Here is a 20,579-nt window from a genome sequence, read left to right as displayed (position 1 = left end):
ACCTGATTTTGAATCATTTTACCTCTATGACCAACTGAGCTGACCAAGCGGGTTATTGCATCATAATCTTGGCATGTAATGTGGATGGCATCTACTTAGCAAATCCCGCAAAATTTGTTAAGATTCTGTTACAATTCATAATGCGTTAATACTGCCCCCACTGGGAGTCACTTCATGCCACTAGACCACAAGGTCATTCGCCTCTCATTTTATCACTACAATAATACTTCTTTTTATGTGTCAGTTGGCCAAGAAAAAAAGAATATAGTAATTTTTTTTAACAATTGTTTACTTACTTTTTTTCTCCAATAAAATGAGTAATGCGTTTTAGAATACACTAAGCATTTTTTTATTACTAATTGCAGTGAAATTTTGTGTGGTGGGTTTATTTAGACTGAACAATGTCGCTTGTATAACATTTTGTATTAGTCAATGTGTTTTTATTTAATTAACCTATAGTGAGATTATTAAGTTTATATACAACTAATAAAGAGTTGTAGTGAGTTACATTGTGTGCACAAAAACTCAAAAATGATTGGGCAATAAGAGTCATGAATGTGAACTTGCGAAGAGAGCACACACTTGGGACACTGTAACAAAGATACATTCCAAAAAAAAAAAAAAAAAAAACTTTTCTTGGCTTAAATCCACTACCCAGAAAGTTTGTGTTGTATACTGTACAAAAATTTTGACCTCCTATATGGAGGAGTTTGTTTTACTTTATACCAATTTCTGGGATAATCAAAACACTCAAAAAAAGCAGAAAAAGAAAAAAGGCAACTCTCTGAAGCCTTCCCCTAAAGCGGCTTAGGAGTTGAGAGACCAATCAAAATTCTGATAAACAACGTTGACTTGGCCACCATCACCCAAGAGATGTGTGAGAAGGCCTGCCTTTGTTGCATCCAAGTAACTTAATACCCACTTCAAGATTTCCTTTTGCTGTCCAAAATCGGAGCTATACCTACACCCATTGGGAGATAGTTGAAGAAACAAGTTAAGGTACACAGGAAAATGAAAGGAAAGGAATTTCTTGATTTCATTTCATGAGCTAAGGATAGTAACTTACCACTTAATTGTCCGGTTAAGGTACACAATCCTCTTGCTCAGGTCTACCTGCATTGCATCATCTCTCTGGAAAAACTCCCTGGCGGCATATCTTAGCTCAGACTCCACATTGTGAGGAGTGAAAAACTTGGCAGCAGGGCTTGACCGTGTTGCATTGCACACCCCGAAATGGATCAACGGATTTAGTTTTGGAAATGCCATCTGCAAAAGCCAAAACAAATGTGTCACTTGAGCAAATGATACAACAAAATGGCTAGATTTTGGCGAAACGATTGAAATTGGTGTGCATAATGCATGGAAACTATTCAGTATTAGGGAGGGATGTTTAGTTGTTTACCTCTAAACGCTTATCTCCACTGCCAAAAGGTTTGGTGAAGGAAAAAGGTGCTCTTTTGTTGTTTCTAAGAATCCCATCTTTGATTGCAGAGAGGGAATATGGATAGCCCCCAACTATGTACTGGAAGTCGGCAAAGAAGGGCCTCCGGTCAAGCATGCCCCCGGGATGCCCAACCCTGATCACGGCATGAATGGCCATGGCGTTGTACAAGTTGAGAAAGAAGGCTAATAATTCATTTGCTGAAAGTGTCTCAATATTCACTCTCTGCAGATCTTGAGCCAAACTTATATACCTGCATTAATAAACAGTCAATTTATTTATTTATTAAAAGGTTCATTATGTAAATGGTAAATCCACTTTGAAGAATACTATGAGTAGCAAAGCACTATCTACCTCCTAAATTCTTCACTGTTGCTAATTCCCATATAATCAAGATGGCGCCTGTCTTCAGAGGCATAAGTCTCAAGTATTGCAGACATTATTTTAGAAAGCCTGAGACCAAGAGCAGCACAAGTTTTGGGCTCATTATCATTTGTGGATCCTCGGAAATTGTAACATTTGGGAATGAAGGGCTCATGTTCAAGGAAGCGATAGAAATGGTGGTTTCCGTCCTCAAATTCGTTTTCCCTGTCATAGGACACTGAATTTAAAAGCTTTGTTCATAGTATTATTAATGGACGTTAGTGTCACGGGAAATTGCAGGCTCTTACCCAAACACATGATGAATGAAATGCTTTCTTGCTAGCTGCTTACCAATTTCAACAGCCTGTGCAATCATCAGACAATGAAAATTATTAGCAGAAAATCCAGGTCTCTGCATAATTATTCAATTAAAAAGAACAGCCTCTGAGAGGAAAAGTAATATAATTTAGTAGTGATATGTGAGCAAGTTTCCACATGTTAGTGCATCAATAAAAGAAAAATAAATAATTAAAAGAAAATTATTGATGTGACGTGACAAATAATGGTAAACTCTGTATACTGATTAATTCTTTTATTTTTAAATTTTATTTGATGAACTATGACTTAGAGCATCTCCATTTGAGGTTTTTTGTTGGTTTTTGTCAGAAAGAAAGAATCATGCATTAATTTTTGACTTATGAAAAGCATGATTTTTCATTGATTTTTTCTCTAGCAAATCAATGATCTTTGTGGGTTCCAATCAAAAGCCAAATGAAGCATTCTTCAGCACTGTTCACTGTCAGTTTTTTTTTTTCTTTTTCTCCTCCCTTTTCTCTTTTCTCTCTCCTCCTGGCACACGTGACCCGACAAAAACCACAAAAAATCTGCTACTATTGAGGATGCTCTTAGCCTCCTACTCTCCTACCCACTAATTCCTCTTAATTATGTTTGGTACAAAAGCAAAGAAGATTAACGGTAGTGGCTTAGTGCACGTAACTAAGGTCATAATGAAGCTAAAGACCAAAGCACAATGCTAATAGTCCCAACGCATGAACTGCCCCTGATTCGATCTGATATAGTTCATGGCCACCAATTAACAAAGTCAACTATTTGCATCAATTTCAAAACCGTGTCCGTGTTTCCATCATCATCACTAAACCAAAAATCACAATCACAAGACAGCAGTGGGACCCCAGAGAAGAGTCCGCATTCAATTTCTTCTGTTTGGAGATTGAAGTATTTTAAACTCTAGACTTTGATTACAAACAAAAGACGTGTGTCTCGCCTAAATCTGTGCCTGGCTGGTTCAATTTCTAAAATGACTTCAACGACTAATTTCATGGAAGTAATCAAACTGGTCAACTATGATTTATATATAGATTACTTCAACTTCAAACTTGTGTAATACTACCACCTACTAAGCACAGTATTGGGCAGACTAATTATATACTTAATCTGATACATCACTGGAAGTCAAAACACTATAATATCAATTGTACCTAGATCAGCATAGTTGCATTATTTAATAATCATGTGCAGTGTTTTAGGCTAGTAACAATAGTAAATTATGGTTTTCAGATCACATAAAAAACTGCTAGCTTAGCGTGCTTCTTTATCTTCACCCAACAAATGCATTGAGCAGAAAACCTAATAATGATTACTACTAATTCCATATTTCGCAACCTAAGAAAAGTAAATGACTTGAGCCATCATGCAACACATATGGGCATTATTATTAATGTTGGTTGTTAAGGCAAGTATCATTGGGTTGGTCCCAAGGAAAAACTTAAAAAAGAACTATTTTTATCAACTATAGTTTACACTAAATGATGTTATAAACTTCTAATCTTGAATATTTGTTAATTATAATTGATAGATTCTATTATGAGTTTAATAAGATAATTTTAAAGTAATATCATTAAAATAAAAATTTTGACCAACAATTTGGATATCCATTTAAAAAGTAGAAACATTGTTGTTCCCAAAAGGTTGAATTCTCAATTTCTAAGGGCCCTCACGCCCAGACCCGAGCATATGTGAGGATGTAAATCATGGTAACTCGGTTGAACACGGAAGTTAGACTTTTGCTTACTGCGCACAAGGAGTCCCTTCACTTTGAGAGGTTGCTCCCACATTATCATTGGTGAAACTTAATCTCGTATCATTGTTTTCAAACTACACTTATGTGACTAACTGAGCTGCCATGCGGACTAAAAAGTAGAAACATGATAGTGAACCTAGCAATGATTCAATTTAGGTGCTCAAGAAACATGTGCTAAAATCTTTGCTGTACGTTTTACCATTATTTTTGGAGCTACCAAACTTTAGAATGGGCCATGAGAATATTTATTTAATTTTTGTCATAAAAAACAGAGTAACATATTTATAAAAATTCGTTGTTCAACTACAGTCTACGGATATCAACACAAATGAAGAGCCATTCAAATCCAAGGAGTAGCTAGCATTTAGGTGTGACTGTTTACCAATTGTTTAAAACAAAATCCATATTTGGTCAACACATTCTACCAATTAACAGAATCATAGATAACAATCGTGTATAGTGACAAGATTTAGCTAACTATATTTTAGATAACTATGCATATTTTACAAGATTCAACCCATTACAGTTACCACCATTAATTTAGTTCTTTGAATATTGAAGAGTGTTTTGGACCACAAATTAAAGCCTCTAAACCTTTGTAAGTATACTGAATTTGGTCAGCAGACAGCAATTTAATCTATACTCATTACCACTTTAATGCCGTCCTCTAATTACTAATATGTCAGTTTGAAAAAAAAAATCAACATTTCCTAATTTAATGATCTTGGTCCAATAAATTTAAATAAAAAACTGATTGATTAATGAACCATTTCCCAAACAAGCATCACTACAATAATATGAATTTACAAATTTCGTTGATTTTTTTTAATTGCACATCACTACTACCAGACAAATAACGAATTGCGACGGAAAATAGCGACGAAAACTATTTCAGTATAAATGAAATAAGATTTTAATAAAAATAATTGTTTAAGAGATATTTAACTTAGTAATTGAAATATCCCTATTCCCAAAATAGTTGAGTTTTAAAAGTGGTAGTCTAAAATGTGAGTGTAGTAATATTTAATTGAAATAAAGGGAAAATAATAATGTTTAAATTCTCTAGATATTTGAACTTTGAAGCATGAGTGACATGAATTTTACATGAATCACCAACCCAAGTTAATTGCAATATGCCAAATTTCACGACGACCGAGCGCGCCTGGAAATTTTAATCTACAGGCACGAGGCATGTATCCACAAAGTTATGTGGATCCTATTGTAAATTCAATACTTAAATAATGTATTTTTAATATATTAAAAATGTACATTTATTAATAAAAAATATATTATTTAAGTATTAAAAAGGTTCAGTACATAAATAATATATTTTTAATATATTAAAAATGTACTTTTTGTTATGTTTCTGTAGCATTGTAAGTTCACTGTATAGCATCTTAGGGTTGTACATCACGGTAAAAGTATAGTGCTACTCCAAATTAAACAAATTTAATTTAAAATGAAAATGGTGATGTGCAGACAAAGACTTGCAGAATATGAAGATCAATGGTGATAAACCAAAAAGAAAGGGACAAATTATCATCTAATATAGACAAGCAAGTAGCATAAAATCTCAAAATAGCAAAACGCCAAAAGCGTACCTTGCGGCGTCCGCAGTCCAGGTGGTGTATCAAAACCTCAACGAGTTCACCGCCGGCGAAGCAATTCTTCACTATCTTCATCCTCATTAACCGGTCCTGAATCGGCAGCTTTTGCCTCACCACTCTCATAATCTCCGCCATCTCGTCCCTCCGGTTCTCTGGTTCATCGAATCCGTAGACGGGCGGCGACGGCGCATCATCCGGACACTTCCCGGACAACATTTCCGCCAGTTTCTTCTCCAGCATTCCACTGTTCCGTAGCGAATTCAAAGCCACGAGTCCTCCCAGCAACTTCTCGTTGAGGAAAATCTGCGGCACAGTTGCACTCCCCGTCCTCTGTACTAATTCCTTCTCTTTCTCCGGATACACGTCGACGTTGATTTCCACGAAATTGAGCCTTCTCTCGCGCAGGAACAACCGGACGGCAGTGCAGTCTCGGCAATTGGATCGCGAGAAGAAGGCCACTCTTCCGAGGAGCCGCCGCGTCCCCTGTTCATCCTCCGGCTTCAAGTTGACGATCACTTTGAGGCCGGACAGGTTGAATTCCGTCACTTTGAAATCGGACTTGGCCTTCTCGTCCTCAGGCGATTCCCTCAAAGACGATATCCGCCTAGTGATGGCCTCCGATAAGCTGTTACTCTTCTCCCGAAAGAACTTCCCAATCGCCGGCACGTCGAAACTCTCCGGCATCGACTTAGACCGTTCCAGGTCCCTAGGCGACACCGGCGCAGCCACTCCCGCCGGCGCCTCCGGCTGCGGCAGCTGCGAATGCGGTACAATCATCTTCAGAACGGCTCCGGCTCCGTTCGCTTCCTCAGAACAAACCTCCTTACAATCATCAGAAGCCGAATTCTCATCCGCTGCGTGAGAATCGGAGTCCAAGTTATCAACCGTATCCGATATTTCTCCACGATCAGTTGCGGCTTCCTCAGTACTCTGACTCCTCTCCCCCTCGGCAGGGGCAGCGACGTCGTCGTTTTGGACGGAATTAATCTTCTCCTTGGCCATTGAAACGTCGTCCAAAGAGATTGAATCTCCCATTTGCAAACACTCTATAGGAGAAATGAAAATTGAGGAGAGATTGAAGAGAGATGAGAGAGATGGATATAGAGAGAGAGGGCGGTTATGTTGGAGGGAGCGAAGGTATTGGGGAGGTATATATATGGAATAATTGTATGCAATTAAAGAAAATAAAAATTGAATTAATCACAGCAGACTTGGTTCCAGGGAGGTAGAAATTGATGCCTTGATGGAAAACTTCAAACAATATGAACGGATAAAATCGAGGACTAGGTCCGGTCACCAAATAGAAAAATTCTAAAAACAAAATCACTATAATCAAAATAATTAATCATATAAGTTTTTTTTTTAAATAATCATAAAAATATATAAATTAATCAATTATTACTTACATATTTATTCTCTATTTCTTTTTTGTTAAGAAATAAAATCAATATGTATTAAATATCTCTTTAAAATTATCTTATTGAGATATTTTAATTGACACATATATTAATACTAGTTTTTTCTATGTGGGATGCGCAAAAATATATGCTCAATATTTATATTTTTAAAAATTAAAAATATATGCCATATATATATATATATATATATATATATATATATATATATAGTCATGTGCATAGGTTTATTAATTAATAGAGCCTGGGTTCGAAACCTGATGTTTACATGTATGCTAGTGTGTGTATTAACTTATGCACATGATACTAATTTATTGTGTGTTCAATATTTGTCTGCACAGTTCTCTATATATCACTGACCTCATGTGAACTCAACCATATATATATATATATATATATATATATATATATATATATATATATATATATATATATATATATATATATATATATATAGATTTAGGTTCTCGTGCGGGTGACCAAGACTATGTGGTCTAATGGTACCCGGGTTGGACTTTCATTTGGAAGGTTACGAGTTCGAGCCTCAGTGGAGGCGTTATTGGTTCTTTGTGTTTCAGTAGGTTGAGAAAGTATATGAACAGATACTACAATGTAATAGGTAGGGCCAGTAACATTCAAAAAAAAAAAGGTTCTCACGTCCAGGATTATCAAAGTTTAAAAAAAAACGCGGTGGTAATTTTGTAATTTTTGCATCTTGGTCAAAATTAAGGTGAGCGGATCTGTGATTAATGTGCGTGAGTTTTGTGCTTAATGTGCGTGTGTTTTGTGCTTAATGTGCGTGAGGTTTGTGCTTAATGTGCGTGGGGATGTGCTTAACGTGAATAGTTGTTAAAAGTTAAAGTCTGTGAGTGAATACTTAAAGTGCGTGAGTTTTGTGCTTAATGTGCGTGATGTTTGTGCTTAATGTGCGTGGGTTTTGTACTTAATGTGCGTGAGTTTTGTATTTGGTTGTTGAAACTTAAAGTCTATGAGTTAATATTTAAAGTGCGTGGGTTTTGTACTTAATGTGCGTGAGGTTGTACTTAATGTGTGTGGGTTTTGTACTTAAAGTGCGTGAGTTTGTGATTAAGATCTAACACTTAAGGTGCACCAAGTCTCCGACTTGCCCTGGGCTTTGGCAAAACCCTCCAGCAAAGCTACGCTACTCCTAAGCAAGATAAAAGGAGAAATCCAAATTCAAAGTATAGAGTTAATGAGTTGAATGAGTCTCCTCCTCGCCTTCCTGGTATTTGCACATTGGGCTTTGGCAAGCGTGTTTTTTTTTTTATTTAAATTTTCATTGATTTGAGTCGTTGATCTAAATTTGATCAACTGCTCAGATTTAACCGCACAACCGCACGGGAAGCTATACCCGCACCTGAACCCTTCCCTATTTATAGATATATATATATTTTTTAAAAATTTGTGATATATTTGCAGTAGTTATTTAATGAACATATAATAGAGACTTTATGAATATAGAATAGTAACTTAATGAACTATGCTAGTTACTTTATAAACCTATAATGGTAACTTTATAAATTTACAATAGTGACTTTATGAATATGCAATATTCATTTTTTCAATTTACGATATTGAATTTATGTAACTAGAGTAATGAGTTTATAGAGTTGATCACATGGTGAATACTCCATTGACTATTAATTCTTTTGAAGAAATATATTTCATTAAAATATTGAATTTTGGTTTTTGAGACAAATCATATTTAATGCTTAATTTTTCTTAATGTTAAAATTTAATTTTAAAGTGTGAATTTTTCAAAGTTTAGTCAAATTGATTGTTAAAATTGCATCAACAATCAGCAGCCCAAGTAACCTTTTTTTCCCCATAATATCTCAAGTTTGAATATTGTAAATAAAACAATTAATTGATTTAATTTATTAAGTAAACCAAAAGTTTTTAAGGGTTTCCTCACTTTATACATATCGAGTGTATAGTGAATAATATTTAAAAATTGAAATAATTTCTATTTTATTTTTATAAAGAAAATAAAAATTTTGAGCTCAATTGCTCAATTAAACAGCTATTTGAAAAAACTTTATTCACTTGACCTTTTACTTGATCAAACTTCTAAGTATTGCTTTGAAAAGCTATACTAAAAGTTGTTTTCCAGAAGTGCTTTCACTAAGTCCGCCGGTGGGTCTTTCCATTCAATCCATATGGTCTACCCCTGACTAACTCTCTAACTTTCTTGGCCAATAATTTACTTTGCAATGCGAACCATAATTCACAATATAATTTGACGTTCATGACCAAACCAAGTTTGAACCCGTCGAGAAAAAAAAAAAAGGCATGACTTGAGCTAGTAACGGTTATTAGTTGTCAACTTTGAAGTTATATGTTCAAATTTTTGGGTGACGAGGGAAATCCGCAGCTACTATCCCAAAAGTATATATGCACTAGGTAAACTCGATCTTGTAATCATAACCAGCAAATGACCACAAAAAAGTAAATCAGTCTAGATTGTCTATAGTCGTTGATTGGTTCAAACAAAAAAATCAATAGATCACTTTCGTTGGGAGTCGAACTTGTAACATTGTGGTTACTATTTACTCAGCCAACAACTTCAAATTTTAATGTAAGAGAAAATTATTTTAAAAAAAATTAAAAACAAAAAGTATGGACCATCTCAGAATTGACCCACTACTAGAGGTCTTGGCATGGGACTGGCCGCCCTGTTCTAATAAGGCTAGTATCCAATACTCCATATAAGAGGCCTAAGTCTACTTCCAAGGGTTGGTTACATCTAATCTAATAGTTAATACTATTCAATGCATATTTATCTTAATTAAGAATAAAAATTTATTGCAAATTTAAAAATATAAAAGCCTTACAACGAACTAAATGTTGACACGTCGTCATTCCTATGTATTAGTTGTGGAAAATGTTGAGTTATTTTATAAATCAATCATAAATTATCGTAATTGTTCTTGTTCCAAAAGGTTAGATCCCCAACCTCAAGGGCCCCCACGTCCCGTCCTAATCCAGTTGAACACAGAGGCTAGATCTTTGTTTACTGGGCACAAGGAGCTCCCTCATTTTGAGAGGTTGCTCCCACAAGACTTGATCCTGGATCTTTGTTCACAAATTTCATCTATGTAACCAACTGAGCTGTCCATATGGCATAAATTATCTTAATTGACCTTATTTCACGGTTACAATAATGTTTTGAAGCATATAACAAAAGTATACCTTATTTGAATAGGTAAAAAACCACACGCATGAGTCATGACATATATATTCACGCACGCACACAATTATATATGCACTTGTTATTTAGTTTGATTCCATCAATTAACGACGTACTCAAAGTGTATTGAGCATGGTTTGGAAAAATCTACTTGCTTTGGATAAGATTATTTGACTTATTTTAACTTTTATATATATATATATATATATATATATATATATATATATATATATAATCATGTCAAATGAAAACAAGATTTCTTGTGATAAGCGTGAACTAATCTGATTGTTCATCTAAGAGATTAATGGCTAGAAATAAGAAAAAAAAAAAAAGGCGGGTTCATTTTATAAATATTACAAAATAAATTTCTTTAATTTTTTACTATTAAATATATTTGATCGATATATACCTAGCATTTGTCTACACTTCTTACGAAAAGTCTTGTTCTAATGAGTCCGACCATATATATCTATATATATACATATAAGATTTCAACTTTCAACATTTAACGTGATAAAATTTTATGTCTCTTCTTTTTTCAAGAGATAAAAAAATTGACAACATACTATCTAATTGAAATCAATATAATAATAGAATAGTCGTCACTCAAAAAAAACATTTGTTATGAGTTTGATAAAAAAAACTCAAAACCGCATATTAATTTTGTCGATTTTTGAGTCTTTTTACTAATGAACTATATCCAACATAAAAATCAAACTTAAGATTTTTTGTTGCGCGATCTATTTCGACCACAAATTCTTTAGCTTATTGTTTGATGATAATCTAGCTACTTACAAATGATGGTTAATTGAGTTCAAGATTGGCTCAGAAGGTCAGGAGTGACCAATTAGGTAAAACATAATTCTAGTTAGTACTTAAAAGTTATGAATTTGATTATTGTCAATACCGTCTCGGTCAAATTCATCGTCTAAAGTCTCTCTAGTGCTATTTACGGATAGGAGTTGAGGATTTCCAAAACATTGAAAGTTTAAGATGAAGGAATTGGTTACTAATTCAAGATCGCTGTTTGGAGTTTCAATAAATGATCATGTCAAACAACGTTATTTTGATTAATTCTCTGGTGACCAGGCGAGCGAATTGGTTAAGTGTTTAGTACAATATATGACTTAGTGGAAACCAAATTTAATGTGGAAAGAAATAGTCACCGAAGAGGAAAATGTTAACAAAAAAAAGGAGGAAAAAGAATAAGAAGAAGAAAGAGTACAAAGGCGGTGGAGAACACAACACTTGGGGCGAAACCGGCGGAATGACATTGACAACGTAAAACGACCTGCAAGGCCGACCAAGCACTCAATATACCTAAGTCAGCTGAATAATAAAGACACCTTATTACTTTTAATGAAATGAAATATTATCTTATTAATTAATAATTTATTATTAGGATTCTCAAAAAAAAATTATTATTAGGAAAAAAATTACTGAAATAATCAAGTTTGTGCATATCAAGTATCTTGTGCTCAGATGATACCTTTGTACTCTCCTTGAGGGAATGTCACATGATTGAACTCGGGTGGTAGGGTATTGACTCTTTGAGTAGCGGCAGTGTAAGGATTATGCTCAAAGTGGACAGATCTCTTGTGTGTACCGGCATTTGGTCATGTCTGCCTTTCAATCACAGTGATTTACATCCTTCTAAATGTTCTGCTCAGCCGGGGCGTGGGGGCCTTTGAGGTTGAAGATTAAATCTTTAGGAAAAAAAAATATATAACAGATACTATCTTGTAATAGAGTTAATCGTACTAAAAAAAAGTCATTAAATTAAAAATACGTGTAATTAGAACATTAAAAGAGCAAAAATGAATAATTAAAAAATTAAACAAACAAAAAATGTGCGGGTTTCCTTTTTTTTTGTTTTTATTACCGATAAATTTATAATTTTTCAGTATTTGGTGATTTGAGATGCTACATCGACTTGAAATGGCTTAGTTAGAATATTGCCAATTTTTTTTATCAAAGAAAATAAAAAATTGGAAGAAAAGTTAGAATATTGCCAATTTTTTTTATCAAAGAAAATAAATAATTGGAAGAAAATTATATTGCTAGAGGCAACAACTATCGCTACTTTAAACCCCGTCTTGTAACTTTAGTCACTAAAAGATCAGAATCACTATAACTAGGTTGTCCATAACTGACAAACTCAAACAAAAAAGGTTCGCTCCCATTGATAATTAAATTTGTGACCTTTAATGGCAAATTATGCTATGGACTCGTGTCCGCCATGTGCATGATGGATACGCTGTACATTCATAATTTCTATACTGTAGATTCATAATTTATATACTGTAGATTCATAATTTATAAACTGTAGATCCATAATTTCTATACTGTAGATTTATAAAATCTATACTGTAGATTGATAATTTCTATACTGCATATTCATAATTTATGTACTGTATGAATCTACATTATAGAAATTATGAATCTACAGTATAGAAATTATGAATCTACAGTACAGAAATTATGAATGTGCAGTATAGAAATTATGAATTTCCAGTACAGAAATTATGAATGTGCAATATAGAAATTATGAATCTACATTATAAATTTTATGAATGTACAGTATAAAAATTATGAATGTACAGCGTGTCCACCATACACATTATGGACACGGGTCCACAGCATAACGCTCCCCTCTTGATTACCAAGTCAACTTGATCGTGTTATCCTTACATTGTTTTTTGAGTAAATACCCAAAATGGTCCCTCGACTATAGCAAAATTCACAAATTGGTCCTCGACTTTCAATTTCAACCAATTAACTCCTTAACTTTGCAATTTTAACACAATTTGATCCTCTGTCTATTTGACCGTTTGTTGACTGTGATTTTTGATGATATATATGTAATTTCATGGTCTATCGTCGGGTTTTTAAGGTTCCGGTTGCATTTCCAGACCGCACTGTTACATTTGAATCCACTGCCGAAAGCAATCTACCAAATCCGGTCGCCTTTCTTCATCCTCCCTTTGGATTCAATGTAGTTGAGTTCGTACCAGAGCGAAGAAAACGACGTGTTTCCGAACCGGTGCAACGTCATCCTGGAGGCCTCCACGTGCTCCGACGAGAGCTGAAGGTTCTTCTGGAGATTGTCGATCACGATCAACAAATGGTCAAATAGATGAAGGACCAAAAAATTGTAAAGTTAAGGACTTAATTGGTTGAAATTGAAAGTCGAGAACCAATTTGTGAATTTAGCTATAGTCGAGGGACCATTTTGGATATTTCCTCTTATTTTTTTTGTTGCACAGAGACCGAGGACCATTCCTTTTCATCACACAGAACAAAATGACATTTGTTGGCCCAACGACAGAGGTCTAATTTTTTAATTATATATAAGTGTTTAGACTGCACTGATTAAAGAATATTAGTACAAAGTTGTGGCCTGGAGATGTTATTCATGGCCCAACACTTGAGAATTGTTTTCTTCTGCAAGTTGAGTTCAAAATGGGCAATTCTCAAAAACTTATTGCCAAATTTGTCCCACTCAAATATGGGCCGTTCTTGATTTGCAATGTTATTAGCTTACTGCAAAACTCTATGAACAACGTTTCAGATTGAATTTACAATTTGTTTAATAATTAAGATATTATATGGCCATGTTTGGTAATATAGTTAGTTTATTAGTCAATTTTAGCTTGTTTGATTTGGTTAAACAATCAATGAGTGTTTGATTAATTAGTTTTTTTTGTAATAGCTTATTGCTCCAAAACGTTCAAATTCAAAAAAACTGCTAAAAGTAGTTTTTTTTGATAATTTTTTTTAAAAAAATCATCTTGCATGTAATCAGCTATCAACTAAAAGCGAATTTACCAAACATCTGTCTACTATCAACTAATCAAACTCACTAACCCAATCAGATAAGCTAACAACTATTTACCAAACACTCCTAAAACTATAAAATTTGAAAGAGTGAAATTAGAGTTATAACTTGAGAATAATTGCAAAAAAAAAAAAAAAAAAGGATTTTCTCTTTTGGACAATACCAAATGGTGCCTATGAGATTAGACAAAAGAAGACATGCTTTTCTCGGAGTAGTCAACCTAATAAGCCTTCATGTTTCGTGCTGCTTTTGAATGATGTTGTTCAAGGTTGCTTACTTAATTGGTGCATGAAGCATGAGTCATGCTAGTAACTAGCTCCCTAAGGTTTTTCTTCTTATAATTATCTTTTAAAAACATAGTCTGAATATGTCATGATAAACTAGCTTGAAAATTGCATTGATGTTGGTGGATGTTAATTCGTTCAATCGTTATATATATCGTGCACCAGGACCCACAACGCATTGTACGCTTCGCCCTGCCCAAAACAACATCGTTTTGTTACGTTGTGTGGGGAGTTGACGCAACGGAGTTTATGTGTATTCGATTATACAATTATGTACATTGTATTATATAATTATGTACATTGTATTATATAATTATGTACATTCGAAACAAGGAATTTTTTTTAAGAGTTAAGAGTTTATGTGTATTATGTATTATGTTAGATTATGTGTATTATTCTTTTAAAAATGATTATGTGTATTATCATCTCAAAAAAGATTATGTGTATTATGTTAGGGCTTTATGTACATTCTTTATACAATTATGTACATTCGAAACATGGAACTTTTTTTTAGAAGTTAACATCAGACACAGAAAACAGAATTTCCGAAAAAAAAAAAAAAACATGTACAAAACGACGTCGTTTTAGGTCAGGGCTTACAATGCATTGTGCGCCCTGGTGCACGATATAATTTGCCTAATTCGTTGATGAGGTTATATTTCCTAAATTTGGGCTAGGGATGCCATTTGGGTTGGAGTTGTACTAATGGGCCAAGATGATGGAACTTAGGCATATCGTGATGTGGGCTGGCCCAAGATGCATGCGAGTTAGGGCAAATTATGCTGTGCAATCGTGTGCCAATAGTTATGCTGTGCAACCGAATGCACCATGCGCATGGTGCATACGATGCAAAACGACGTCGTTTTGACTAAAAACGCGCGTCTTACTTTAAAAAAAAAAATTCAGGTTCGATTCTCGGCAATAGCATTATTGTGGATATATAGTTATGAATTTCTGAATATATAGTTATGAATTTCTGAATATATAGTTATGAATTTCTGGATATATAGTCATTCATTCACTGTGGATATATAGTTATGAATTTTTGGATATATAGTTATGAATTTGTGGATATTTAGTTCATTCATTGTGGATATTTAGTTAATTCATTGTAGATATTTACTTCATTTATTCACTGTGGATATTTAGTTCATTCATTGTGGATTTTTACTTCATTCATTCACTGTGGATATATAGTTATGAATTTATGGATATATAAAAATGCTATTACCGGGAATCGAACCTCATTTCTTCTTTAAGTGGGACGCGCATTTTTTAACCAAAACGACGTCGTTTTGCATCGAATGCACCATGTGCATGGTGCATTCGGTTCCACAGCATAATTTGCGATCGTGTGCACCATGGATCCATAATTTTATACTATAGATCCATAATTTCTATACTATAGATTTATTAATTATTGAACTCTATATTCACAATTACAAAACTCTATGTTCATAATTTTCAATGTTTATATTCCCAATTGTTGAACTCTGTATTCACAAATCACTGAACTATATGTTTATAATTTGATAACTATATAGTATAGAAATTATGAATCTATAATATATAAATTATGGATTCAATTTCGTATGCACCTTACATGGTGCACACGATTGCACAACATAACGCTCCGAGAGTTACTGAAGTGTATATATATATATATATATATATATATATATATATATATATATATATATATATATATATATATGTCCTTGTTCGAATAGTGTTAAATTTTAAATTATAGGGTTCTATTCGAAGTAAGAGACATTGTTTTAGAATTATTTATTTTATCCTCATTCTTTGTGTTATTGTTATGTGATCTTTATACCTCAAACTAGTTGATGTTTAATTATTAGAATTGGAATAGTAATTAAAAATAAATATTTGATAATGGTAATGAGTTTAAGTGGAAGAAATTTCTTTTGTTTGGTAGTAAATAAATAAATAAATAAATAAATAATTAATTAATTAAAATAAATTAAAATAAATTTAAATAAATATATAAAAAATATACTTCATATTAAAATTTCATATTTAATGTATGAACAATGACATTTTTAATTTTAGTTTTAATTTTTCCTCATTTTTTATTTCATTGTTCAAATGCAGTGAAAAAAATTGGTAATCGATTTTATAATTACTTAAAGATTTAAATCCAATAATAAGATATCAAGAGTAGGAAAACAAACATGGTAATGAGTATCAAATCCTATACTAGGGTGTAAAAGTCTTTAGGGTTGGGGATTCAACCTTTTGGGAGGAGAAGGGTACAAAAGTCTAACTAAACACAACCTTAATCTTTAAATTGAAAAATCTATTTCCATCATATATTTTTGAAGAATTTTACAAAAAATCATCACTAATATATATAAAGGATTCTATAATAATAATAATACTACTTTTGGTTATGTTTAGTGATGAAAATTTATTAAATTTTCTAGAATTAAAAAAAAATAAAATTAGTATTTTTTGGTTTAAAAATAAATTATTTTAAATTGAAAAAGTAAAATGAAAGTTACAAAATATTCTTAAAATTTCCCAGATATAGAAATATAATTAATGTTCATTTATGATCATTACACTATGGCCATTGCCATAATTTCACCACTACCAATTTATTATCAATAATAATTCATTAGATTTATTTCCTTTTTTTATTCTACAATTATTAGATTACTTTGACATTTAATTGTCAAGTATTATTTTTTCACATTTGGTGCAAGTCTTTCATTTTTGACAGATTTAGTTCTTAAGACCAAATTTTAGACAGAAAACGAGTACAATTCATCACATTTAGTCCTTATGACCAAATTTTTGGCACAATTCATTTTTGACACATTTAGTCCTTATAAACATCTTGATGCTTTTGGGTATAAATATATAATTTTGAAATAGAAATGCAATATATTCAATTTATTTTCTACTGAAAATTTGATTGAAAGGAAAGGACCAAATATGGCAAAAAAAAAAAAAAAGTCGTATGTTAAATGTGACAAAAAAATGTTATTTATTGTTTCATCATATTTTTAGTTTTGACTTAACTGTTAATAATAAAAAAAAAATGTTAACTACTAGCAACATTTTTCAGGTATTTAGTAGATATTATTTACAACAAGTTTGGTTCATGGAATATGTTGAAAATGAATTAACATTCATGTGAATAAATCTATTCTATAGTTTTTTTTGTTTTTGTTTTTTTTGTTTGTTTTTTTTTTTGTTTTTTTGTTTTGTTTTTTTTTTTTTGTTTTTTGTTTTTTTTGTTTTTGTTTTTGTTTTTGTTTTTTGTTTTTTTAATTTGTTTTTGTTTTTTGTTTTTTTTTTTTTGTTTTTTTTTTTTTGTTTTTTGTTTTTTTGTTTTTTTTTTTTTTTTGTTTTTTTGCAGAGAATAGCATTATTGAGAATGAGCTATTCTCTGAAGATGAATAGCTCTTTTTATGGAATCCTAGTATAAGTTATTCCCCATGCCAATTTTTAGAAATAACAATTATTTTTAAAAATATATTTAATACCAAAAATATTATTTACACACACACACATATAAACAGTTAATATAAAGGTAATGCTGTCTTATTCTTTTTCTAATTATTAAACTAATCAAATACTAGAATATATTTTTTGATGTCTACTATTTCAATGAACTAAACAATAATGAAATAAAATTCATTTTCTCTTAAAATATATTACGTGAATCAAACATGTTGTTATGGTTAGCAATAAGGAATTATCTAATTTGTACAAGATGAGGCTTGATTTTAATATTTTGGTTAATTTAATTATTTTATTACTAACCATCCATCCACACAAACCTTTTTTACTCAATAATTCTAAATGTATTTATGGAACTGGAAAAAAGAATGATAAAAAGATTGGTTGTCCAATGTTGAAAGAATATGTGTATCCTGACTAATATATATTTAAACATTTGCATTTTTTTGACATGTGTAATCAATATGGAATGAAATAACATTCTATCTAGAAAAAGTCATATTTCATAGTCAATATTTTTATTCTTGAGTATAGGATCCAAAGAGATAACTAGATGAATTATTCTTGTTGTAAGGAAAATAATTAACTATTATATTCTTAGGATTATATTGATATTATGCTCACGAAACAAAGTTTAGAGGAATATAAATTCTATTTCATAAGGAATATAATTAGTTAGAAATAGAATTTAAATTATATTCCATTATTCAGGAATTGCATTTTAATGTTTGATTGATTTAAGGAACAAAAAATGAAATAAATACAAAAGACATAAACATACACTAAATTGTTAATCTGTTCTATTTTGTAAGAGATATATGTGTTTCGTGCGATTTTAGAAAATTAATTAAGTAAGATGTCCGCTTTTAAAATGATGTGAGTTGAAATTCACGTGAAAAAGTCAAAAAAAAAAATGATAAATTGTAAAAAGGTAAAATGTTATTTTGGTATGGGCTAAAATATAAATAAGACAAATAAAGTGAAACAACCAGATTACATATCTAAAGGCACTAATAACTGAGTATATAAATATACGTACATATTTTTCTACGTAGGAAATTTCTTATCCTGATTATAATAAATATGACAGCTAATATCGAACCCAAAAAGCAATAACTTTCATATTCCTTAGTCTAATAAATTATACGCGTCATTAAAGAAAATTTAAATAAATATTAAATGTATTTGATCTCGAATGTCATGTGTTACTTTACGCCAAATGCATTTATTGTATATAATTATCACTCTTAGTAATATAGTAATATTGTTGATTTTTAAGAAAACTATTACTCACACATCATTATTACTATATTTTCATCATTACACGATCTGATAATATTTATATGGTTACCAATCTTACCATCATCACATTTGAAATAACTTCATATTTTCTTATTTGAAAAATTATAAAATAAATACATTTTTTAATTTGTAATATTTTATGATGAGAAAAGAAAAATGAGAAAACTGTTAAAAAAAAAATTAAAATACTAAACATATCTTTAACATTTTATTTTTGTGTTGTTCTTTCTCTTAATATACTATATATCACCAAAATACATGAACCAAATTAATAACCCTTTTCCCAATTACTAAAATTGTTTTTGAAACCTAATTATGAATTTTTATACCATAGAATGAATTGAAGCCCAAATGCAGTTATAAATAGTTACTCATAAGAATACCTCTTCATACACGACAAATTATTGTGTGGACCATGAATGTAATATACATTTTTAATATATTAAAAGTACATTATTTGTGTACTGAATGTACATTATTTAATAACATATAAAAAAATTTATGTACTTTCAAATAATGTACTTTATGTATACAAATACTATAATTTTAGTATATTAAAAATATACTTTTTATTTATAGTTCGCACAAATGTGTGAACCATGGTCCATGAAATAAAGATTGTTCATAAACTTCATCTCTTTCTTCACTATAAATAGCCGCTTCTCGTACGTAGAATTAGACAGTGACAAAGTGTTGAGACCTCGTCTCTCTGTCTTCACAAAACACACACACACACACACACACATCAAATATAAAAGAATAATGAGTGAAAGTGAGGAGACTAGATTCCAAATGGAATATTTTTGCAAAGCGCGAAATGCAATCATAAAGAGAGCAAACCAGATATCCACTCTTTGTGCCACAAATGTGGTTATCATATGTTTCTCTATTTGTGGTCAAATGTTTGTATCTGGTGATGAATCTATAATCAATGCCTTTGAAGAAGAAACTGTTGTAGCACCCCAGTGCACATTCACATGCACCAATCACAAATCCCCAGGATTTTTTAAGCTTAAAAGATGGAGAAACAAGAACAACAACTCTTGTTCCTCATCATCTGTTTCCTCTCGCCGCAAGGAGAAAAATGGTGTCAAAAGTCCCATAAATCCCCCTGTGAATATGTATGAGTTTTCAGACAAGCTCAATTTGCCTCAAATCGAACAATTAGAGGAGAAGATGAAAGGATTCAAAGAGATAATAGCTCAACAGTATCTATTCCTAAGCGCTCAACAGAATGTGTTAGAATCATCCACCATGCAAAAGGATTGGTTAAAGCTTTGAAAACATGTGCAATTGAAATAAGAATTCTAGAAATTATATTATTCATCAAGTCTTTCATTTGATGTATGACTTTAGTTATACATGTATTTCTAAGTATGAATTTGATGTTTTAAAATAAAATGAAAACTTGATTGTTTATCATGGTTATTTGATTCTTGTGAAGATTGAATGCTAAATCTTTATAGATTAAAGTGTGAGATTCAATTTTCCCTAACATTTAACCTCTAGTGGCACTGGCGGTGGT

General features: G+C 31.7%; 2 protein-coding genes across 2 annotated transcripts; one reads left to right on the top strand and one right to left on the bottom strand.

The window, feature by feature from the left end:
• Window positions 1-567: 567 nt before the first annotated feature.
• LOC109185933 lies at window positions 568-6,651 on the bottom strand. Its single transcript, XM_019335923.1, has 6 exons — window positions 5,507-6,651; window positions 2,113-2,168; window positions 1,796-2,029; window positions 1,403-1,694; window positions 1,067-1,266; window positions 568-961 (listed from the first exon to the last, which is right to left on the bottom strand). The coding sequence occupies exons 1-6, from the start codon at window positions 6,545-6,547 to the stop codon at window positions 808-810; spliced, it is 1,977 nt and encodes a 658-aa protein (XP_019191468.1). The 5' UTR covers window positions 6,548-6,651; the 3' UTR covers window positions 568-807.
• Window positions 6,652-19,816: 13,165 nt separating this feature from the next.
• On the top strand, window positions 19,817-20,335 carry LOC109185783 (agamous-like MADS-box protein AGL1). Its single transcript, XM_019335731.1, has one exon. The coding sequence runs from the start codon at window positions 19,817-19,819 to the stop codon at window positions 20,333-20,335; it is 519 nt and encodes a 172-aa protein (XP_019191276.1).
• The last annotated feature ends 244 nt before the right edge of the window (window positions 20,336-20,579 follow it).

The sequence above is a fragment of the Ipomoea nil genome, unplaced genomic scaffold (assembly GCF_001879475.1).
Source record: "Ipomoea nil cultivar Tokyo-kokei standard unplaced genomic scaffold, Asagao_1.1 scaffold1361, whole genome shotgun sequence".
Lineage (NCBI taxonomy): Eukaryota > Viridiplantae > Streptophyta > Magnoliopsida > Solanales > Convolvulaceae > Ipomoea > Ipomoea nil.
This window is presented reverse-complemented; position numbering and strand designations above follow the sequence as displayed.